At 35.4% G+C, this 25348-nt stretch overlaps 1 protein-coding gene and 1 pseudogene across 4 annotated transcripts in view; both read left to right on the top strand.

The window, feature by feature from the left end:
• The window catches only part of SPIRE1 (spire type actin nucleation factor 1), a 195359-nt gene that overhangs the window by 90034 nt on the left and 79977 nt on the right, over positions 1-25348 (top strand). For all 4 annotated transcript variants that reach the window (XR_005649344.1, XM_039846272.1, XM_039846281.1 and 1 more), the window contains one exon: positions 13008-13133. Coding sequence is in view for 3 of the 4 variants with exons in the window: in XM_039846272.1 (XP_039702206.1) it covers positions 13008-13133 (126 nt within the window). In the remaining variant the exon portion in view is untranslated. The remainder of the gene's footprint in view (positions 1-13007; positions 13134-25348) is intronic.
• On the top strand, positions 8658-8776 carry LOC120589656 (uncharacterized; annotated as a pseudogene).

Here is a 25348-nt window from a genome sequence, read left to right as displayed (position 1 = left end):
AAAGTGTAGGAAAATGGTAACTTTATCAATTCCATTCTTAGGAATTTTATTGGCGAATATCATATCCTCACTTCTTATTTCTTGGTTTCCATACTAACTCAAACTGATCAATAAAAATTTCCACATTTATAACAATATTCCTGCAATTTCTTTTTAGTTAAATGAGAAAAAAAATAATTGAAACATTTGACAACCTGAGATTTTAATATATCATAAAACTGTTATTCATGGCAATAGAGTGACAATATGAGTTTGTGGTTTTATTAGTGGGTTGAAATCTTTTAAGTAATTAATTGAGTACTAGGTTCCAGTTAAGATAGCAAAGTAGGTAAATGCTGTGCTCACCAACTCTCACAGTCACCTAAAATTTACAATTAAATTACAACTAAACGACAGAATACCCCTCACTTAGAATTGCTTGAAGTCTGGCTGAACTAAGGATATACAGAAGAAGCCACGTTGAGACTGGTAGGAGGGGCAGCCACACAGAATGGGCTGGTCCCATATTCACATGTGGTGGTTAAAAAATAGGAAGGATATCTCAGCTGTGGAGCTTCCTCCTTGGGAGTAAGGGCACCCAGGTACACACCAGGCTCCCCAGCCTAGGGTCCAGTGCTAGTGAAAGAAGTCCCCACAACTTCTGGCTGTGAAAATTCGTGGAGATTATGGCTGAGTGAGACAGAGAGTGGATGAAATCTCAGGTGTTCCTCTAAAGGGCCTGTGCAAGGACTTGCTTACAGATTCGGGACTCACTCATTCTGAGCTCCAGCAACTCAAAAGGCAACAGAGACGTAGAGGGAGGAACTGAATTGTCTGGCATCAGGGTGAGGACTGGAGGGGCAAATTTTCCCCAGACAGAAGTGATGGCAAAAGCCATTGATTATTCTTTTGTTGAGCCCTACCCACACTAAAACTGCACTTTCAGGCGGACACCATATCTGAGTCTCCATCAAGCTGGCTAACACTGGTTGCCCTGCCGTGATGATTACCTGAGACCCTGCTCCACCCAACTTGTGGGCTCGCCCAAGCTACTTCTTGTTGCTTTTTCAAACAAATAGCCTGGCTTTAGTTAATATTGCAGACTTTCCTAAAAGCCCTCAAAGGTTCACAAATCCCAAACAAGCAGCATGTGGCTTTGGCATGTCCTGTACCTCTTGCTCAGCAACCCCAAGCTTAGCACTAGCTGAAGCTGGCCTCAGGTCGCAGCTTAGCGTTTCCCAGTCACCTTCAAGCCCAGCATAAATAGCATCTGTAGATTACTTCGTAACTCATACCAAGTGGCCCCAGGCAGGGCACAGGCAGTGGCCAACTTTGGCCTGCAACAGAGCCCCTCCCAGGAGGCCCCAGTACCAACACACCTGGTGGCCAGCTTCAGACTATACAAGAGCACCATCCAACCACTTCCACAAACCACATACCCAAAGGGCAGACTCAGCAAGCACTAGAGCCATGCTAAAGCAAATCTTGCTCCATAGGATCAGTCCTTACACATTAAAAAATAGGAGGGATATCTCAGCTGTGGAGCTTCCTCCTTGGGAGTAAGGGCACCCAGGTACACACCAGGCTCCCCAGCCTCGGGTCCAGTGCTAGTGAAAGAAGTCCCCACAACTTCTGGCTAGTCCTCACAACCAGTAAGCCTGAGGATCAATCCCTCCCATTGATGTAAAAGCGGTAATCAAGGCTCAACTACAGCAGGAGGGCACAGACAACCCATACAAGAGATACACCTGGATTGCCTGGCTCAGGTGACCAAGGAGACTGCCACGGGGCCCCACAGGACACCTATTACATAAGGCCAGTCTACTAAGATTGGGAAACGTAACAGCACTATCTAATACATAGAAGTAAACACAGGGAGGCATCCGAAATGAAGGAGACAAAGAAATATGTCCCAAATGAAAGAATAGAACAAAGTTTTAGAAAAAGATCTAATCAAAATGAAGACAAACAATCTATCAGATGCAGAGTTCAAAACACTGGTTATAAGGGTGCTCAATGATCGAAGTGAGAACTTCAACAAAGAGAGAGGAAATGTAAACATGAACATAGAAAACAAAAAAGAACCACTCAGAAATGAAGAATGCAATAACTGAAATGAAGAATATACTAGAAGGATTTAACAGAAAATCAGAGGACCGAATTAGCAATTTTGAAGAGAAGGTAGCAGAAAACATCCAATAACAGCAAAAAGAGAAAAAAAAGAATAAAAAATGAGGAAAGTTTGAGGGACTTCTGTGACATCAAATGTAACAATATTCTCATCATAGGGGTACCAGAAGAAGAAGAAAGCAAGGGATCGAGAACCTATTCAAAAAAATAATGATTGAAAATGTCCTTTGGCCAAGGAAATAGACATATAAGTCTAAGAAGTGCAGAAAGTCCTAACAAGATGAACCCAAAGAGGCCCACACCAAGACATATCTTAATTAAATTGCCAAAGGTTAAAACAAAGTTAGAATCTTAAAAACAGCAAGAGAAAAGCAGTTGGTTACCTACAAGGGAGCTCCCATAAGATGCCAGCTGATTTTTCAACAGAAATTTGCAGGTCAGGAGGGATTGCCATGAAAAATTCAAAGTGATGAAAAGCAAGGAACTACAACCAAGATTATTCTGCCCAGCAAAGCTATTATTTAGAATAGAAGGACAGATAAAAAGCTTCCCAGACCAAAACAAACAAACAAACAAACAAACAAACAAAAAGCTAAAGGAGTTTATCACCACTAAACCGGTATTAAAAGAAATGTTAAAGGGACTTGTTTAAGAAGTTCAAAAATATGAAAAATGGCAATAACTACATATCTATCTAACAATTACTTTAAATGTAAATGGATTAAATGTTCCAATCAAAAGACAGAGTGGCTGAATGGGTAAGAAAACAAGACCCTCACATATGCTGCCTACAGGAGACTCAATTTAGATCAGAAGACACACACAGACTGAAAGTAAAAGAATGGAAAAAGATATATCAATAAAATGTAAATGAAAAAAAATCTGGCATAGCAATACTTATTCCAGACAAAACAGACTTTAAAAGAAAGGCTGTAACAAGAGACAAAGAAGAACACAGTAATCCCACTTCTGGATATTTATCCAAAGAAACTCAAAATACTACTTTGAAAGGACATGTGCAGCAGTATGTTCATTGCAGTATTAGTATTACATTAGCCAGGATACGGAAGCAACTTAAGTGTCCATCAATAGATGAATGGATAATGAAGAGGTGGTACATATAAACAATGGAATATTCAGCCATAAAAAAGAATGAAATCTTGCCATCTGTATACTGTACTAACTGGAGTTAAGTCTGACAGAGAAAGATAAATGTCATATTATTTCACTTACATGTGGAATCTAGAGAGCAAAACAAAAACAAACTCATAGAGACAGAGAGCATTTTAATGGTACCAGATTGGAGGGAAGGGCTGGGGAATGTGTGAAGGAGTTGTTTGAATTGAGAGGTACAAATTAGTAGTTACAAAACAGTATGGGGAATATAGTCATTATTATTGCAATAACTATTGATGGTGTCAGATGGGTACTGGGTGTATCAGGGTGATCACTTTGCAGGTTATGTAAATTTATAATCACTGTTTTGTATACCTGAAACTAATATAATATTGTATGTCAACTGTAATTAGAAAATAAAAATTAAAATAAATTGAGTCTTTGTTTACTTTGTTACAACAGAAGACAAGAATTAACCTGAAGATTAACTGCTTTCTCCTTGGAAGTGGAAATATGAAACTCATAAGTTTGAATAATATAAACAATGGAATATTTAGGGAGTTGGAGTCTATTTGTTTTCAGTTCTTAGCAGGATCTCTTTAGTGTGTAACTTTTTCCGGAGTTGTCATTTATTTTTACTAACCTTTTAATTTGCTATGTTTTAATATGGTATGTTATAGTTGAAAAGTGCTTTCATGTTCATTGTTATCTGAGTCTTATGATTAACACTGTGAGGTAAATTGCATAGACATTTTTATATATACCCATTTTACAAATGAAAGTACTTAGGCTCAGAGAGGTGTATGACTTGTCCAGTTTCATAGGACCGAATAAGTGACAGGAAGAGTAGATGGTAGTTAAATTCAGAGGCTTATTGTCAGGTAAGACTTGGAGTGGAACCCTGGTTGCCATTTTTGTACCAGCTGCGTTATCTTGGGTATTTTAATGCTGTGATCCTTATTCTTATGTAAAGAGAATAATATTGGCCTCATTGAGTTCTTTATGCAGATTAAATTAGATGACATAATCAATATAAAGTATCTACTATAGTGCTTGTTATGAATAAAAATTTAATGGCATTTATTGGATGCCAGATATTTTTCTAGGTACTAGAAATATTGCAGTAAACAACATACAAATGATCCCTATTTTTATGGCTCTTAATTGTGATGGTAAAAAACAATATAAAGAAGTGAAAAATAAACACAATTTTTTTTCTCATTCATTCCAAGGCACTTTCTACTCATATGGATCAGAATTAATTGCAGACATAAATTTGCCAGAGATAGTACATGTTCTTCCCTTAAATTAAGAATATAAAACCTAAAATATTTTCCTTTTGTTTAAGTATTTCTCGATAAACACATATAACTAAGTGGAGGTTTTCAGGAAGTATTAAAAGATCAATTTTGGCTGGGTGAAAAGGTGAAGAGATTAAGAAGTAAAAATTGGTAGTTATAAAATAGTCACCAAGATGTAAAGTACAACAGGGAGTATTGTCAATAATATTGTAATAACTATGTATGTTGTAGATGGGTACTAGACTTATCAGGGGAGTCACTTTGTAATTATTTAAATGTCTAACCACTGTGCTGTACACTTGAAACTAATATAAAATAATAAAAACAAAAATATAATTAAAAAATTATTTTCACATCTATAAATATATCTTGGAAAAGACTCATTCAGTTATCATCAGTTAAAAAGAAAAGAGATTGTAGACATGAAGTAAGCAATGGTGTTGATGGACTGTAAAGTATGCAGGAAAGGAACATTGATGAGACAAAGTTAAGGATGATGGAACAGGATATGAGATAGTGGACAGAAAGGAAGAGTAAAAGATGTGGTAAAGGATTCTAAAAAGTGTTTGTAAAATGACTGAAATTACTGTGAGAATAGTACACGAACAAAGTTCTTAATTTCAGCTGAATGTATAGGTTTCAGTTTATTAATGTATTTATTTACTCTTTCAAATATTCAGGAAGCATTTAGTGTGCCTTCTTTGTGCCAAGTGCCTCGCCAAGCTCTTAGTTTGCTGAGAGGAACTTAATTAGACTTAAGTAAACTGCAGTGAGGTAAATATAATGGATCAGGTATGTAGGATCAGGCTAGCCCATACACTACTTTGTGCAAATTAGAAATAGGCTTTCCTTCTTCAAGATATTTTACTTCCACCTTTAAGAAAATTGTTATATTAAATATAAACTTGAAATGTCTGTGATGTGGAGGATATCCTTCTAGATGTAGTACCCTCATGAACAATCTGAGTATGTGGAAGTGGTGGTCCAACATTTGGACATGGGATGCTTGGAGAGCACAGAGAGGCACTAAAATAAGCTTGTAGATGCTGGTTCTCCTAAACAATCCAATCTCCCTAATAATCAGGGAAAGTAAATAAAGCAATACCATTTGTGACTCTTTTACAAGCAAGAATTTACTTTTGTTGAAATTTGAAATGTTAAAATTTTTAACTCAGTAATTGATAGCTGCATTATAAATTTACATAGTTCTTATATAAAATAATTTGACAGTATATTGAGAAGTCTAAAACTGTTCACTATAATAGAAAAAGACTAGAAATATCCCAGATGTCCCTTAACAGAGATATGCTACAGCCATTCAGTAGAGTACTATATAGCTATCAAAAGGATTGAGGAAAGATTTCCGGGATATATAGTTTACTTGAAAAAGCAAATGTAGAAAAGTATGTTTAGTGTGCCAGCATTTATCTAAGAAAAGGTATGGATAAGAATATTTATAAAAAAATATTTGCTTAGATTTTAAAAAAGAGGAAAGATTAACCAAACTTAAGGAAAAAAGTTAGCTGTGGGTAGAGAAAACGAGCAGAGTACAAACTAGGACAGGTATTAAAGCTAAGCATTTCTGACTGTACTGGATTCTGTATATTTGGCATAGGAACCATATAAATATTTTACATGATTATAAAACAAAATTCGGTATAGAAATGTAATCCCCAAATCCAAAGCAAGTTGAACATAACTTATTACGTTGGAGACATAATCACATAGAAAGATAGACTAAGCACGTAGTAGCCATGAGCACAGCCTCCACCAGATTATGCTATCTAAATACTACTCGCCACCAAAAGAATTCTGATTCCTTAGAGAAATGGCTAATTCTAGATCTGGGAAGGAAATGTGTAAAATAGCCTGGAACATCTTATCATACCAGAAAGCAAAGAGACTATCTAGGATTGTTAAATTGTATAAAAAGGACTGAGAAATCAACTAGAAGAGGCTTCCATTGGTCAAAGATGAACGAATTTGATCAATAAGAATAATAGCTATGATAGATGAAAACATTAAATATTCTAAAATTTATGAACATATAAATGATAATAAAACCCTCATTGGTCACCTTTAGAGGTTGTTATGGAACCAACTTATAATTTTGAAAATTGGCAAATTAAAAAAAAACAAGGGAGAATATTCATTTTGCCTTTTCCATATGAATAACATCTCATGGTAAGCAAATAGTCTTTGAGAAATTTATTTGTATAAAAGTATTTCAGCTAATAAATGAAAAGGGAATGATAGGGATCACAAATGGTAATATTCTAATTCTAAAGAAATACTAGTGGTCATCATGTGGCATCACAAGAGACCAACAGACTTTATGTGCCTCCTGTCGGAAGTATACAACACCACTTACAAAGTATTCTTGCCATAAAAAATAAAATATCAAACTTCAATCTGATCAAACTTCTGTGTCTAACTAATCTAACTACCAATTTACAGGAAATCCAGGAGACATAGAAACATTTTAAATAATACCATAGGGATTCAGTCAGCAAAATTCAGATTGTGGGAAACTCTGTAGGACAAATCATGATTTCTTCGACAAATAAATTGCAAATTAAAAAGAAAGAGGTAGGGAAAACTTCGATGAAAGAGACTTGATACATATTGCAATATGTGGACCTGATGTAGATTCTGATTTAAAGAAATAAATTGTAAAACTGTGGGTACCTTTAAGATAATCAGGAAAATTTGACTTCTTACTCTATATTTGATATTAGGAATTATTCAGATTTTTAGATAGAATAATAGTATTACGGCTATATATTTTTTAAACTCACCTTTTAGAGATAACAGCATCTCTTAGAGATGCGGAAATATTTACATATGAAACTCAGATATCTGGGATTTCCTATAAAATAATCCTGGAAGGTGGGGCTTGAGTGGGTGAGGATATAGATAAAACAAGGTTTGCCATGAATTGATAATCATTAAGTTAGGTAATAGGTGCATGGTGATTCATTCGTTATACTATTCACCTAGTTTTGTATATGTTTGAAATTTTTTCATATAAAAAATTAAAATATGAAAGTATCTAAAGTAATCCTTGTCATAGTAATACTACTATAGAATTTTCAAAGATATACAAATTTTAAATTAAGATATAATTTAAATATATTAGTGACAACATAATGATTTGATATATATAATTGTGGAATGATCACGAGAGGTTTAGTTGACATTTATCAACACACATAGTTACAATGTTCTTTTCTTGTGATGAGAACTTTTAAGATCTGCTCTCCTAACAACTTTCAAATACACAACACAGTATTATTAACTGTAGTTACCAGGGTGTTCATTACATCCCCAAGACTTATTTTATAACCAGAATTTTGTACCTTTTAACCACTTTTACCCATTTTGTCCACTCACAACCCTGCCTCTGGCAACCACTCAATCTATTCTATACAAAGATAATTTTTAAGAGAAGAAAATAGTACACATACACATAAAGATGTGTATTTCATGATTGTTTATACTATTCTGAAATAAAATTAATGACTCATAAAGAAATGAAATATCAAATAGATGGACTACTATATAGTTTTTTAAATCATAATTATGTGGATTATGTAGTAATGTGGGAAAATTTTATTTAATAAATGGAAAAAAGACTACAAACTTCTGCATATTCTGGTATATGGATAAAGAAGACACTTTGATGATTTAAAATAGTGTATTAATGATGTGATTCAGGATGAATGATTTAGCTTCAGAAATTCCATTCTTACTGTTTAGCAATTGTATAATAAAAGATTGTAAAATTTTAGTATAGCTATATTAAGTATGTTATTGCCTATAAATGGTTTTATAAGTTATGTTTTCAGAGTTAACTCATACTTTCAAACAAAATCTGGCATGTTTCTGCAAATATAAGGATGTAGTTTACAAATAGTAAGTCCTGCTTATAAAAAGCTAGTAGGTTTTTAGTTTGCCATGTAATGTCAGAATGTGCATGCTATTTTGAAAACTCCTTGTTAAAAATTAAGAAAAGAATAATACTATAGAATGTAATTAAAAATAGGAACAAGCTTTATGTATTTAAATTTACTATATCATCCTAGATTAGTCCAGTGCAGAGTTTGTCTTCATTTTCAAAATGCACATACTGTCTATGGCCATGCTACCCCGAACAAGCCCGATCCCGTCTGATCTCGGAAGCTAAGCAAGGTTGGGCCTGGTTAGTACTTGGATGGGAGACCACTTAGGAAGACCAGGGGCTGTAGGTGTCAAAAATTAACAAACAAGGGATTGTAAGCTGACAAGATCCTTGCAATCTATGAGGTCAACCAAGGGTTGCCTTGCCTAAAACAAACAAACAAACAAACAAAACACATATATTACAAACAGCTGAAACAGAATGAGTCTGTTAATAATTTTCATTTATGTATAAATTTGGCATATGTTTAATGGAGCATATTCAGGGAAAACCAAAATGTTTTTTTGAGCTTGTCTGTGATTGAATTAAGATCTTTGGTAACATAGGTTAGTTGGGTGAACATCCTTTATCTGTCAAATTAAGGTGATTCCAAAGAAAAACTGTAGTTTTCTGTAGTTCACAATGTTGTGTTCTCTAAGTTTTGAAATTGCTAGGAATATGCTAATTTTCTCATTGCCTTAGGCAAAAATTTAGTAATTTATCCTGACTAACTATATGATGCTAAATTTAGTGAAGATGATCTTTGTGCAGTTTTAATTTTTTTTTTAGTTATTTATTATGATTAATACATGATTATACTCAACGGGCAAAACATTTTAATATAGTTTAAAGTAATATTGTACCTAGGTTTTCGCAAATAAAATTGTAAGCTATGTTTGTGAACTGAATATTTTTTATATTTGAATTTCAGCAGCTGAGAATAAATTATGAAGAAATATTGGAATCTGATATTATCAACAAAGGATTATGGTGTGACAAATTCTAATTATTCTAAGCACAGAGACACAACAAGAATAGAAAGTACAGAATAGAGGGTAAGATACAAAGGCAGACCTTAAACTTCTAAAAGGAGACCAAAGAGACAAGGTGAAAGAAATATTTGAAGACATACCAACTTAAGAATTTTTCAAAACTATGGAAAACACTATGCCATAGATTCAGGAAGCCACGTAAACCAAAGAGCAAGATAAATGAAGAATCATGTAGTTTCATTAGAGTCAAACTGCTAAAAACCACTAACAGAAAATCAAAAATCATCCAGAGATAAAATTAGACTGCACCTGACTTCTCAACAGAAAGTAGAAGTCAGAAGACGGAAAGAAGTATCTGAAAAGTTCTAGAATAGAACTTATAATTCTTTACGTAGTAAAATATCTTTCAAGATTAAAGGTAAGGTAGATCTTTTTCTGAAAAACAAAAACAAGAGTGGCTTAGAGTGGGAGCTGGGGAGTCATCAGCCTATCGGTGGCATTTAAAGTTATAAAAGTAGACAAGATCAGCCAAAGTAAGTAGAGGGAAACCCAAAGATTCAAGATCGAACCCCCAACATTATGATTCAACTTTACAATTTATTCATAGAACAAGGAAAGGTAGATTAAGTAAGAGATTACATAGCCTAGTCCATTCCTTTTAGAAATAAACTAAAACTATAAAAGGTGATTTTGTTGCATACTTACTGTATACCATGCTCTATGCTTAAATACTTTAAGAACATTATTTTCTTTAATATAGAAGTAATATACATTAATTCTAGAGTACGATGCATAAGAACTTGGGATCTAGAATTAGACTGTAAGGGTTCAGTTCCAGTTTTACCGGCTAATTCTGTGACCTTGCGTAAATTAGCTGTTCTAAATCTTAATTTCCTAAACTCTAAATTGGATTGTTCTAAGGATTAAATGTGATGATCCATATAAACACAGAGAACAAAAATATTAAGTGATACATTGATACTGAAATAGCCACTACAATTATTTCTCCTCTGTGGGTTTATTTCTCCTATGTCTCAATGGAGATTTTGTAGAATTTTGTTCTTTGTTAAATTTTTGAAGCATTAAATTGTGATAAAATATGAATAACAAAATTTCCCATTTTAATAATTTTAATGTGTACAATTCAGTGGCATTAAGTACACTCACAATATTATCTACCAACATACTGTCTCATTCCAGAGCTTTTTTCATTACCCCATACCCATCACTTCCTATCCCCCTCCTTCAGCCCCTGGCAACTACTAATCAGCTTCCTGTCTCTTGGGATTTATATATTCTGGGTATTTCATATAAATGGAACCATACAATATGTGACCTTTTGTGTCTTTTTTTTTTTTAACTAAGGATACTATTTTTAAGGTTCATCCATGTTGTATCATGTGTCAGTACTTTATTCTTCTTTATGGCTGAATAAGATTCCATTGCATGGATAATACTACATTTTGTTTTTTCATCGGTTTAGAACATTTGAGATGTTCCTGGCTTTAGGCTACTATGAATACTGCTGGTATGAACATTCATGCACACGTTTTTGCTTGAATACCTACTTTAATTTGGGGGCGTATATACCTAGGAGTGGAATTGCTGGATCACATGGTAATTCTGTTTCTAACTTTTTGAGGAACCACCAAACTTTTTCCCAGTGGCTGTACTATTTTGCATTCCCATCAGCAGTACACAAAGGTTCCAGTTTTTCCACCTTCTCGCCATCACTTATTTTTCCATTTTTTGTTTGTTTTTATGACCATCTTAGTGAGGTATGACTGGTATCTCATTGTGGTTTTTCACTAATTGTATTACTGTCACGTTTACTGAATATAACAAAGAATTAAGGGAGAACTTAGAGCTTTATAATGCAAATGATGGACCTTATAACTATAGTACGTGGATATAAAATTATTATTTTATGGAAAGAAAATTATTCCCATGCACCAGGCTCTTGATAGGATGTCTTTCCAATCTAATAAATTGGATGGTGTTTGATTTTTCTAAATTGTTGGGCATGATGTTAAATTACATGTTGTAACCACAAGTGCTTTTTGGAGGTTATGGGCTATATATAATAAAGGACATTAGGATTGGAGGTATCACCAGTGGGGTCATGTTGCTCTCTGTTCTCTTTCTTCCTCTTTTCATCTACAGTTGAGGCATTTTCCCAGTGTTCATCATGCCTTACTGACATTCTTTTTATTACATTTTGCAATTCAGCATACACTAGAATGAACCTGGCCTTTAGAATCCAATAGGACCATGTTGAATTCCCCTTCTACCTCATATCAACTTTATGACTATGGACAAGTCAGTTGACTGCTCTTAGCTTTAGTGGCCTTTACTATAAAATGGGGGATAATTCAAAGTTACATTGAAGAATAAATGATACTGTGCTCTGTATATGACGTGAAATATAGTGCCTGGCATGATAAGTATTCAATAAGTGGTAGCTATCAAAATAGCTGAGTTATGATCAATACTCAGTAAACAGTAGTTCCCTTTTTGCTCCCAACCAAAATTTTTACATATGTCCTATCATTTTCAAATAGAAGCTAACTAATTCTAGTAAGCTCATCTGTGCTGCGGGGTGTTAATTAGTAGACCACTTTTACCATGTAATTGTGTGAACTTTACTGATGGTCTTCTGATGCCTTAAGTTTTGGCTCATGGGACTTGCGGAATTGCCTTGCCATCCGATATGAAAATATCAGGTGTGTCTGAGTTTTTTTGTTATTGTTGTTGGTTGTTTGTTTTTGCATACCGGATGTTGAAGAGTACCCTTGGAAACAAACATGTGAGAGGTGAGAGAAACAGAATTGGGCAGATGAATGAGTTGAGATGCAGTTACAACTGGCCTCAGCTAATTCTGTGGAAACTTCAGAGCTAGAATAGCTTTCTAGATGGCCCATCTTTGTACAAGGTGGCAGGACTTTGTACTCTTGCATTGGACCCGTAATGAGATGCAAGCTGCTTGAATAGGGGACCTTGGACAAGGTGGCTCTCTTCAGCTAATGACACTTCTAGAGAAGGATTTAGCTGGACTCTGTCAATTGCCAATACCCCCAGTAGCTGAAGGAATTCATTCCCAAAGTAGAATCTGGTCAGCACACTGTGGTATCCATTACAGTAGTTTAAAATGGCATCTCATTATTACTGTAATTTGTATTATTTGATATGTCTTTTAACCATATGCATTTCTCCTTTTTGAATTACCTGCGTATTTCTTCCTTTTTTCTATGTAGATAATATATCATTGAATTGTTATTTCCTTGTCATGTATGTTACAAATATCTTTGGCTTTTATGCAGCTCCTTCTTTATATCATGAGAAGTATGTATTATGATCAGCTGGACTTCAGGTGGTTCTCCACATTGATTATTTTATAATTTGGTTGTAATTTTAATGCGATCCTGAGACAAAGTGAACCCCGCTTTTACCTAGTCTACTATCTTGACCAAGGTGTGTCTGTTTTAAAGGTACAAAAAAACCCCACAAATAATAAACAAAACACCATTATTTTATTTTCTTCTTCTGTAGTTATGTGCTGCCCATCTCCCAACTGAATCAGAGGCACCAAATCATTATCAGGCAGTATGTCGTGCACTTTTTGCAGAAACAATGGAGCTGCACACCTTTCTGACTAAAATTAAGAGTGCAAAGGAGGTAAGTACTACTGATTTCATATTTATTGGCATTGTGAAAGATAACATGAATTTTCAAGATTGTCCATCATATTATTTGAAATATTTATTACTGTCCTTCTGATGAGTTCTGAAATTCATTCAAGAAAGATGCAACTTAGGCAAAATATATTTTTAAAAATATGTGTGTAAATATTATAAAATAAAAACTTTCTTCCAGCTTTATTGAAATATAATAGACAATTAGTTGCTTGTATTTACATTGTACAATTCAATGATTTTCAATTATAGTTGACATACAATAATATATTAGTTTCAGTTGTACAGCATAGTGATTAAAGATCTATATAACTCACAAAATGATTACCCCACTAAATCTAGTACTCCTCTTCTTCATTACATATTTATTATAACATTATTAACTATTTTTCTTATGCTATGCTTTATATCTCCATGTCTATTCTGCAGCTATCCATTTGTACTTCTTAATCCCTTTGCCCTTTTTTGCAGTCCCCCTAAACTCCCTCCCATCTAGTAGCCCTCACAATATTCTCTGTATCTATGGGTTTATTTCCATTTTTGATATTGTTGACTCTGTTCTTTAGATTCCACATGTACATGAAATCATGCGATATTTGTCTTTCTCTCTCCAACCCATTTCATTCAGCACAATATCTTCTAGGTCCATCAAAGCAATATCTTTCTCTGTGTGCATCTTTTAATCTGAAGTGAGTCTCTTATAGGCAGCATATGTAGGGGTCTTGTTTTCTTATCCATTCAGCTACTCTATCTTTTGGTTGGAGCACTTAATTCTTTTCATTTGAGGTACTTGTTGATAGGAATGTAATTATTACCATTCTTGATTCCTGTTTTTGACACATGTTTTTTCTTCTTAAAGAAGTCCCTCCAACATTTCATGTAGTAGTAGCTTGGTGTTGATAAATTCCTTTAGCTTATTTTTGTCTGGAAAGTTCTTTATCTGTCCTTCAACTATAAATGATAGCTTTGCTGGATAAAGTATTCTTGGTTGTAGATCCTAGGTTTTTATCATGTGGAATATTTTGTGCCAAGCCCTCTGTCTTGCATATTTTCTTTTGAGAAATCAGCTGCCAGTCTTATGGGTGCTCCTTGTAGGTAACTAACTGCTTTTCTCTTGCTGCTTTTAGGAGTCTCCCTTTGTATTTAACCTTGGTATTTTAATTATGATGTGTCTTGGTGTGGGTCTCTTTGGATTCCTCTTTCTAGGGACTCTCTGAGCTTCCTGGGGCTGTATGTCTATTTCTTTCACCAGGTGAGGGAAGTTTTCTATCATTATTTCTTAAAATAGCTCTTCAATGTCTTGTTTTCCTTCAGGTACCCCTGTAACATGGATATTTTTACATTTAATTGTGTCTCATAGGCTCCTTAAATTACTTTTATAGTCTCAGCTTCTTTTTTCTTGCTGTTCTGATTGAATGTCCTTGGCTTCCTCATCCTTTATATTGGTGGTCCAATCCTCTTCTTTATCCACTCTGTTGATTCTCTCTGATATACTCTTCATCTCAGATAATGTGTTCTTCATTTCTGACTGGTTCCCTTTTATAATTTCCATTTCCATTTTTACATTTTTTATCTCTTTGTTAAAGTTCTGAGTTTATCTACTGTTCCCCTAAGTTCATTGAGCATCTTTATAACCAACGTTTTGAACTCTGCATCTGTGAGATTGTTTGGCCCCATTATTTCTGGATCTCTTTTCTTTTCTCTCATATGGTTTCTGCTTCTTTGTCTTCCCATTTTGGCTGCGCCTCTTTGTCTGTTTCTATGTACTAAGCAAAACTCCTAAGTCTCCCAGTCTTATTAGCATGGCTTTGTGTAGTAGGTGTCCAGTGGCACAGTCCTAAAGAGGGTTCAGCTGCAGGCCAAGTTTAGCCCCAGCCTGTGCCCGTCTGGGGCCACCTGTTAAGATTCAGCCAGAAACCCACAGATACTATGTTTATAGTTGGCTCAAGAAACCATGCCAGAAACCGAGGCCAGCTGCCTCCAGTGTGGGTCTAGGCGCTGCTCAGCAAGGAACACCTGACTCACTGAGGATATACCTGAATGTGGCTTGAGTGGGGCCGAGTTGAGGGAGGCGGGGTTTCAGGGATTCCTCTATGTGGAGTGATCTCTGTTATCCAGTTTGTTGACATCTCAGCTATGGCGGTACTGCCTCCACACACTGGGAGCAGGGAGGGCTCAACAGGGAACAATGGATACTGCCAGCACTTCTGCCTGGGAGAGATCTTCTCCTCTGGTCCTCACTCCAACAACTCAGTGTCCCCGTAAGTCCCTGGTGCCCCTTATGGAGCCGACCCTGCATTGGTGCTCAAAGCGAGCAAGTCCGTCACCATGGAAATCCACTCATGGACACGGCCCCTTTAAGAGGTATCTGCCACTGCTGGCTGCTGCTGTAGCCTCTGTTCCACTCAGCCGCTCTGGACCTGGCAGCCTCGTGTCTTCGCCCCCTCCTACCTTCTACCATTGCAAGTTGATTAATTATTTTTCTCCCTAGTTGTAGTGCTTTTGTTCATCTAGATCCCAAGTGATTTTCCTGCTGTTTGCTCCATGTTTTTGCCACAACTTTGATTTGGTTGCAAGAGGGATGAACAAAGCCTCTATCATCTATGCCATTTTTCCCAGAAGCCAAAACAAAGATTTTCATAAAGCATCCTTAGAAATGGTAAATAAAACTGAATTGGCTTAATCAGTTTCCCATATATCCGATTTTCACCCTTTTTCTGACACTTCTCTTTTAAAACATGTTAGTACCTCTTTCAGGAAGGGGTAGGGACTCAGAAAAGGATGATACACATTTGATGAGTTAGCCATTTTATAGTGGATACAATTAAATATTGAATGGAGAAAATGTGAATTAATATTCGGATTATCCAAAATCTTATTTTAGCTATTTTAATGATTATTTATTAGTGTCTATGAGTTAAAATGTTGTATGTAGAGTACAAAGAGAATCATTCTAATTTATTTTCTAGTGAGTTGCCATATTTTATATCATACAGAAGATATAGGATCTGTATAGTGAAGATTCATGAGATCTGTGTAAAGCAACACAGCATCTGGCACACAGTAAATGCTTAGTACATGAAAGATAGTGGGCATCATTTCTAAAGTGCAAAGTTTATCTGAAACATTAGTTTAGAACTTGAGATGACACATAGTTTGTGGAGGTACTCATGTAAGATGTGTGAGGGAGGAAGGAAAATACTAACCTATGTTAGTCAAATAAAGCTAACTAGCTCTGGACTCATAGATAGAGAACAAACTGATGATTGCCAGATGAGAGTGGGGTTGGGAGGCTGGGTGAGAAAGGTAAAGGTATTATAAATTAGTTATGGGGATATAAAGTACAGCATAAGGAATATAGTCAATAATGTAATGACTATATATAGTGCCAGGTGGGTACTAGACTAATTGGGGGGATCACTTTGTAAATTATATAAGTGTCTAACCACTGTGCTGTTTGCCTGAAACTAATATAAAATAATACTGAATATCAACTGTAAAAAAAAAAGATGAATTAGCTATGGTAAATAAGTTAAGTTGTCATAAATAGTTAAGTATGTCAGTCAGATCACGCTTAATCACCTTAAATGAGTGTGTTTTCTATGTATGAAATAGAGCTCTAAGCATTCCTCTTCATTTCTAGTCAGGATACTGCTTATAGTCTACCTTTTTATTATAGACTAGTGAAAAGCTGTTTTTTTTTTCAGGATTTTGTAGAATTGGACCCAAGGGGAAAATCTTCAAACAGAGTGTAAAGGATGAACTATGTTATTTAAAGAAGAATAATAAATACATGGACTAGCTTTTCCTCCTGGGCAGAACCAGAGGATGCAGGGTCCAGTTAAAAGTTTCAGAGTAAACATCTGAAAGCACATTCTTAAATAAGATTTAGTAAATAGTAGAGAAGATTACTTTTTAAGGTTATAATTATCTTCCCCAGCTTATTAAGACTGAAATTGCTTTATTTCAAGCATTATTTTTTAAATTTATTTAAATGTTTCAAGTATACAGTACATTGGTTAGACATCCATATAGTTCATAAAACGATCCCCCCAATTGCTCCTTCCCTCCCCTGGCCCTCCACCTAGCCATCATATTAATGCTCTTTTGTGCTCCCCATCCCTGTGACCAACTATCAACTACTAATTTGTACCTCTGTAAGCCTTTACCCTATTTCCTCAGTCCCCCAACCCCCCATACCCTCTATCCGACATCAAATTGTCCACTGTATTTGCGAGTCTGGTTTTGAATAGTTTGTTCTTTTTGTTCCTTTGATTCCTCATATAATGAAATCATACAGTATTTCTCTTTCTCTGTCTCACTTATTTCACTCTGCATAATAACGTTTAGGTCCATCCATGTCATTGCAAATGGTAGGATTTCACTTTTTTAATGGCTAAGTAATATTCCATTGTATATATGAACCATAATTTCTTTATCCAGTCGTCTGTTGATGTGCATTTAGGTTGCTTCCATATCTTGGCTATTGTACATTGTGCTGCCATGAATATTGGAGTACATAGATCTTTACGAATTATGGTTTTCATTTTCTTTGGATAAATACCCAGAAGTGCAGTTGCTGGGTCAAAATGTAGATCCATTTTTAATTTTTTGAGAAACCTCCATACTGTTTTCCATAGCAGCTGTACCAATTTGCAATCCCACCAACAATGTATGAGGGTTCCCTTTTCTCCACATCTTCCTCAACACTTGTTGTTTTTTGACTTATTGATGATAGCCATTCTGAGAGGCGTGAGGTGATATCTCATTATGGTTTTAATTTGCATTTCTCTGATGATTAGTGACCTTGAGCATCTTTTCATATGTCTATTAGCCATCTGTATTTCCTCTTTGGAGAAGTATCTGTTCAGGTCTTCTGCTCATTTTTTAATTGGATTGTTTGTTTTTTGTTGTTGTTGTTGCGTTGTATAAGTTCTTTTTATATTTTGGATGTTAACCCCTTGTCAAATGTGTCATTAGCTAATATCTTCTCCCAGTTGGTTGTCTTTTTGTTTTGTTGATGGTTTTCTTTGCTGTACAAAAATCAAGCATTATTTTTAAGGTGGCAGTACAGTTTTGTGGGGTTACTAGAGTAAATTAATTGATCTCTTTTTAAAATCCTTTCAACATAGGCATTCTTAGGAACCATTTCTGAGCTTCAAAACAATATTAAGTAATTTTTCTACTCCAGTGATCTTAAAAAAATTTTTTTTGGCTCTTGATTAAAACTTTGCTTTTCCAAACATATTCTCAGAAAGAGGTTTAAACATTATCAAAGTTTATTTAAATAAAATTCTCACAAGTTGAGTAAAAGAACATGAGTGTCTGGAACCATTGGTGGCTATTTAGTCATGCTCACAATGACTGGCCAGGCCATTTCCAAGGTTTGGGACCTTAAGGTAAGGGTTCCAGCCTATCACCCTCTGGCATCACCCCAAATCTAGTTTTTTGTAGATAAAACTTTGTCTTGTTTTCTCATCTACTACTATTATTTCCTTACTTTGTTGATCTCTTCTCGGCGTGTTCCATTCTTCTCTCTGGAAACTGCTTCAATTTTTAAAAGAACTCCTCAGTACCCTCAGGCTCTTCTTAGAACACTAGTTCCCCCAAGGGTCGTACTTTTTCTTACTTCCTTCTTGTGGGAAGCTGCTCTCTCCTCCATATCATCATATCACTGGACTGGAATGGGTTGGTAATATTCTCTCTTTCCTCTACTGCTTCCAAACAGTTACTCTTCATAATTATATAAAAAGCTTGTGCCATACACTTCTCTTTTTCTTAAACCTATGGTCACTGTCATCTGTCATCATCTTAAGTGATTTCTTTGATAAAGAGAAACTATAGCTTTGTAACCTTGACTTTTCTCTTCTTCAGTACTCTGCTTACCTAAGCACACCTTTGTCCTTGAAATAACCTATGATCATTCCGCCTTGGAAATCACAGGCTCTCATTTCCCAGTTCCTAACTGTAACCCCTGCCCTTTGAGCTCTTTCCTTCAATTCCACCTAAACTAGTCTTCCAGTCTCTTGCCTCCCCATTTTCTTCCAGTTTACCAGCCCTTCCTGGATTCACTTCCTTTTCTGTATGGACTATGGACAGTTACTTTACCAGGAGTTCAGGTCCTCATGTCTAACGTAGATTACGTAGATTACTACACTAGCCTTCCATTGGTCTCATCGCTGTAAATCGTCTCCATTCAGTTCATCTTATACACTGTCTGTGAATGATTCTTGTAGATCACAGATCTGACTTTAGGAGTCCAGCTACAGGCATAAATCTCTGAGTGATCTTTCAGGCCTGACTGTATGCTGGCTTTCCCTGGCAAGTCTTACAGGGGAAGCTGCCCTCCCCACTTGTTGCACAGCCAGAGTACTGTACTCTGACTACTAGTTTTCTGCAGGGGATTTCGAGGACTAAGAGCACCCTACTGGCCAGCCATGCTCATATGCACGTCTGCATTCTTAGCCCAGGCGCCTCCACTTGAAGGTCCTTGGCTGAGGCCCTTTCCTCCCCTCTGACTCAGAACTTTCCATTTCTGTCCTTCTCTTTTTTCCTTCCCACCGGCCCTTATGTCCATTAAATGTCAGAGCCTTTTCCCTAGTGCTCCCGAGCAGAAGGAAGATTTCCCTATCTGTACTGCCTGTTACCTGCCCCTCTCCCAGTGCTGTTCTGTAGGGAAAAAAATGCAACAAGGGGAGCAAAACATCCTTTTTGACCTCTTGTTTACACCATTGCAGTAATTGAATAAAGACTTGATAATTACTTTCAGTTTGGCGCATCATAGCTGACCACTAGACACACCTGGCAATTCGACAGAGCCATGTTGCTTCTCTGATTAATATGGCTCCCCATCAACTATTTGAAAACTCCATTGTATTCTATGCAAGACTTTTCATCTGCTTGTTTTTTAATTCTCCTTTTCAATACTACATTCTTTGCATTTTACGCTATCTAGTCAGAATTACTTAGTTTCTGAATACAACATGTGATTATATATATGTCTGTGACCTTTGCACGTTCCATTCTTTCTGCCTGGAATTCTTTCTCCCCTTGTCTGCCTGGTAAATTCCTATTTATCCATTTAAACCCTGCTCACGTGTTACCTGCATGTGAAATATTTATGATTTTCCTCCAGCCCTAACACAGTTTTATGCCATCCACTGCCTCTATATTTTATACGTCCTTCAGTCTTGCACTTCTTATACTCCATGGTAGTTATTTGCTTATGTCCTTATAATTTTTTGTCCACACCTGGACCAGATGCTTCTTGAGATAAATGGCTGTGTTTAAAATTATCTTTATATTAATGATTCTTTATGCAATATGTGAATATAGGAAATACTCTAGAAATGTTTGCTGATCTGAATATATATAGTATATTTGTATTTTTCCAGATTTTATTCTGTTTGAAAGAAAGCAGTTTTGAAAGCATTTCTGACTGTTAGAAAAATTTTAGCCAAAATGTTTCTAGTAAATATGAGAACTTTTACGGGGGTATAGATGAGGTTTTTGGGTGGGTGCTCTTGCCATTCTTTAAATTTACACATAAAATTCATTTAACAGTGAGTCTTAAGAAGGCAAGCTGTAAAATATGTGGAAATCCTGACACTTAAGAATATTCTATATCATTTAAATAGAAATTTTTTGCTACATAAATTTCCTGTCAATACTGAGGTTTTAGGAATAAAGCCTTAGAGGGTCCAAATGGGTTTCCTTTTCCTCTGCAATGTGTGCGGCTTTCTTAAAAATTACAGAAAAATTTCATACATGTTAGATCATTTAGTGCGTTAGTCATTTTAATCTTTTCTCAAGATTACTAAATTGACACTAGTAATGAAATACTCTGTTAATTTGATATGTTTACTAAAGATCTCAAAATACTTTATATATTTTAAGAATCAGATACTCTTTCTTCTATACCTGTAAGTTAGTGTGTATCAATTGGAACTTTCAAAGTAATAACTTCTGATTCAACAAGGTGATTATCCGATTATCAGTGATGCTTCACACTGTGTGTGTGTGCGTGTGTGTGTGTGCGTGCGTGCGTGTGTGTGTGTAAAATTAGGGTAAAATCTTAGTATGCTGATAATGTCCCTGATTTGATAAGAAAAAGTAATTTAATCATATTAAATTTCATATGTATTTGATTAGCAATTTATTAAAATATCAAACCCATAATCTATTTCCAAGTGTTATAATTTTTCTGTAAAGTGGTAATTACATTTACTAAACCTGGCTACTTTACAAAGCACAAGGCCTTGTAGTTTATCATCTGTTTATTTAGAAAGCAAATTCAATTTCATTGTAATCTCTTTATAATGTGATGATTTTCTTCTTAAACAGTGACTGAGATCCTTTAAGGTTATTCTCTGAATGATAGAGAAGATTTGGATAGGCCTGCTGTTAACTGCGGCTCAAAGGCAATTTGATATACTTGAAAGTAAATACATATTACCGTATTTCATCAGCAATTCGATACCCTTGTATGTAAGTATAGATGGAGAGACTATCTAAGCAATCCATTTAGTACATCAGGCTGTATGAAAGAAGAGACAGTCTGTGCCCTACTGCCTGTGCCCCACTACAGCTCAAACCCTGCCAGCAAGTGTGTCTAGTGAGCATGTGCAGTGGAGAGTAGAGAATTTAGCTTGACAGTTCAAAATGTAAATTTTTTATTGGAAAAAAAGAAAATTATATTAATTGTAGTGTTCTTTAATTCATTGCTGTCTAGGTAGTTTTTGGTCATTGGTCCCTGGTTTTGTTATTGTCAAATGAAATTACTTATCAGTTCCTCAAACTTTGCTCTCCTGTGTTATATTCCTACAGCTATGAAGCGGCCTTTGTTGCTTACTCCATTTAATCCTCATGAATAATCCTTTGACTTACTTTGATATAGGCTTCTGAGTGGGGTTGGAAAGAAGTGTATGTGAGCCAGGGAGAATAAAATTTGGAATTGGCGGGAGAAGAGGGTTCACGAGTGAACATTTGTACACACACATGTCTGTCTGTCTGTCTCATATGCACACAAATGGGAATGGGATAGCATGTTAAGTTTAGGTATGAAATACTATGGAGATGTGAAATGGGAACATTCAGGCATATCATAGAAATGTCAGAGTCTGAGATAAAATAATTTTAAGACTAGAAAATCAGTTGATATTATTCCAGTGTGTTTCCACACGCTCTAACCATCATTGCTTCCATGTTGAGAGTATCTGGTATGTTTGCCCCCTACCCCAATTTTTCAGTAAATATATTGTTTCACAATAGAGGTATAACCATAGTAGAAAACAACTTGATCTATCAGAGAAGTACGTTGTTTAAAAGAATCTTTCTTTTGAAAGAAGAATCCTTTTTTCAAGAAAATAACTCATTTTTTTCATTTATTTTATATTTAAAATATATTAACACTAAACATTTTTAAAAGCCCCTTCTTTGGGCCTCGGCTGAAAGAGTATCTCCTCAGACCTCCATTAAACACCCTTATATATTTATTGCACTCAGCCTTTTTCTTTAAAATTGCATTACCCTGTTTATTTCCTTCCTAGCAGCCATCACAGTCTGTAGTTGTCTTATTGGTCTATCTTCTTACTCATTGATATCTGCCACTAGAATATAATCACATTGAGGGCAGAGACCTTTTTTCTCTAATTCACTGCTATATCCTAGATACTTACAGAGTCTCTGTAAGTATTTGATCAGTGTTGAATGAATTAGAGAATCTGTACTTCTGATACTGTAGATCTGATTCCTTACACCCATCTTGAATCTTGGTCCGCTGACACACTTGACTTGTCTCCAAAATGTAGAGCTTCCTTCATGTTCTCACTGTCTGTACCTTCCTCATACAATGGTCTGGCATCTCTTGCCTGAGCCACGGCAGAGCCTCCTAATATTATTTCCCTTTCCACATACAGTCTGTCCTGCAGTGTTACATCTCCTTGTAAAGATGTTAGCTCCTTGATACTTGTAGGTGGAAAGTGTAGACACCTTAGTATGACATAGGGAGCCCTGTACATTCAGGCCTCAGTTTGACTTCTGTGGGCTCTTTATTCACTGTTCTCTATCATGTACGCATGTTCTGCTACCTTTCCTTCAGGCCCTGATCACCTAGGGCCTCTGCAACTAACTGAAATGTCATTTTTGTCTCTTCTCTCACTTAGAAAATGCCTACTTATTCTTAAGTCTCAAATGTTCACTATTCTGAAATGCTTTGTCTGGTCACAGTTAATTTCTTTATGTGTTCATTCATAGAGCATTCCGCTGTGGCTTCCATCACTTATCACACTGTATTGTAATTATTGTTTACATACATTTTCTCACTAGACTGTGAACTTCTTAAAGGCAAGGACTGTGTTTATATTGCTAACACTGTCATAGACTTAAGGATCTAGGACAAAATCTCAGCTTAGTACTACAGTAGAGCTCTTTATCAGTGAAATTTTTTTAAACCTAATATCACATTTTTGTTCTAGAATTTTATTTTTCTAAGTGTTTGACATATTCACATTCAGAAACAAATAGAGCAGAGTAGAATTATCCTTAAGTTCCCTATAGCCACCCCCTCACATTCATCTTGTCCAAAGTGGGAGCCTGAGGGGTAGCGGAGTGAGAGCGAATGCTTCTCAATTTTTATTAATTTCTATAAGATTTCCACTTTGAAGAAATTTATGTACTTTTGAGGAAAAGATCCAAAGCCCTCAGCAGCAGCTCTGAGCTCAGACTATTTATGTCACTTTCACTTAAACAATTATAATCCCTTAGTATTTCTTTTTCATTGCTTGTGTGAACACTTCTGTCCTCATGACGTTCCTGTTAATTAGGTAGCAGCATTACCCTTTGCCTCCCACCATTTTATAGATAGGAAACTGAAGCATAGTTTAACAACCTGTAATGAATTAGCTGTCCATAGTGATAAAAATAATTGGGACTAGCACTGCTTTTTAATGTTTTAGAAAAAGTGACAAACAGCAAAAATGAATCTTGAGGTTAGAGGTCAAAATGTGAAAGAAATGTCTGTAAACCTCAATATGGAAGGAACTGGGAGATTTTGGTGAAGACGTGCAAGAATGTGATAGTCATATTTAGCTATTGCAAATGCTGGTGAGTAAAGAAGCACTAGATTTCAAAAGAACTAGGATCAATTGGCAAAATTCATTCATTCATAGAACACTTATTTAATGTGTCTTCTACATGACAGGTGCCTACTACAACTAATAATTGCTAATATTTATTCTGTACCTTGTGTAAGATACTGTTCTAAGACTTTTGCATGCATCAATTGATGTGATTCTCACAACAAGCCATGTGCTAAGTGCTATCGTAATTTCCATTTTCATTGGAGATACAGTGGTGAACAAGATACTCAAGTAGTAATGTCAGTCTAGGAGCAGCCATTACAAGAGGGTGATGAGGGCTGTGGTGAGTGAAAGTGGGGTGCCCCAGAAGCGCCCAAGAAGAGCATTTAACCTGGGAATGAAGCATTTTGTTTCCTCTGCCAGTACAAATAGCTACAGCTGTTTAAAAGTAGCATTTTGCCAGTGTCTTGATTTTCTAAATGTTTAAATGATTCTCACTTACATATGACTTTATTTTAAACCTCATTAGTCAAATTCTTCTGAATGGTTAAATCTTACCTTAAATTTAATAAAATCCTACCATGGGAGGATGATTTCTAGATGCCAGGATTAGAAGCAATTTATCTTTAGCTGCTAATGTTTGACCAGATATTGAAATTATGGGGTAAGAAGATGAATTGGAAATATGCATGGCTCATTACGTATTTCAAAAGATTATATAAGTATATTTTACACTGTATAATCACAGCTACTAGTGTGACACTTTTATTAAGTGATCTACATATATTATTTCAGTTAGTCCTATGCAAGAATCATAATTTCATGATGAACTCTTTGAGCTCATTTTATCTTTTAAATAAGACTATTGCTAAAATATTTTACTTAAAATAGAATATTATACATAGTAATGTAAAATGGAATATTATATATCTAAGTTATCTTCTGTTAGGAGGAAAAACAATTTTTTTAATTGACTATGCTGTTATGAAATTTTTTTTGTATTTTTTCAAGCAAATAACCATATTTTATATCTGCAATTGGTTTAAAAAATCAAATTCGATATTTCCCACCCACTGTTTCCTATCAGATAGTAACCAGATCCACCTGTATCATAATGCCA

This window comes from Pteropus medius, unplaced genomic scaffold, assembly GCF_902729225.1.
Source record: "Pteropus medius unplaced genomic scaffold, Ma_sr-lr_union100, whole genome shotgun sequence".
NCBI lineage: Eukaryota > Metazoa > Chordata > Mammalia > Chiroptera > Pteropodidae > Pteropus > Pteropus medius.
Note: the sequence above shows the minus strand (reverse complement) of the source record. Positions and strands in the feature narration are given on the sequence as shown.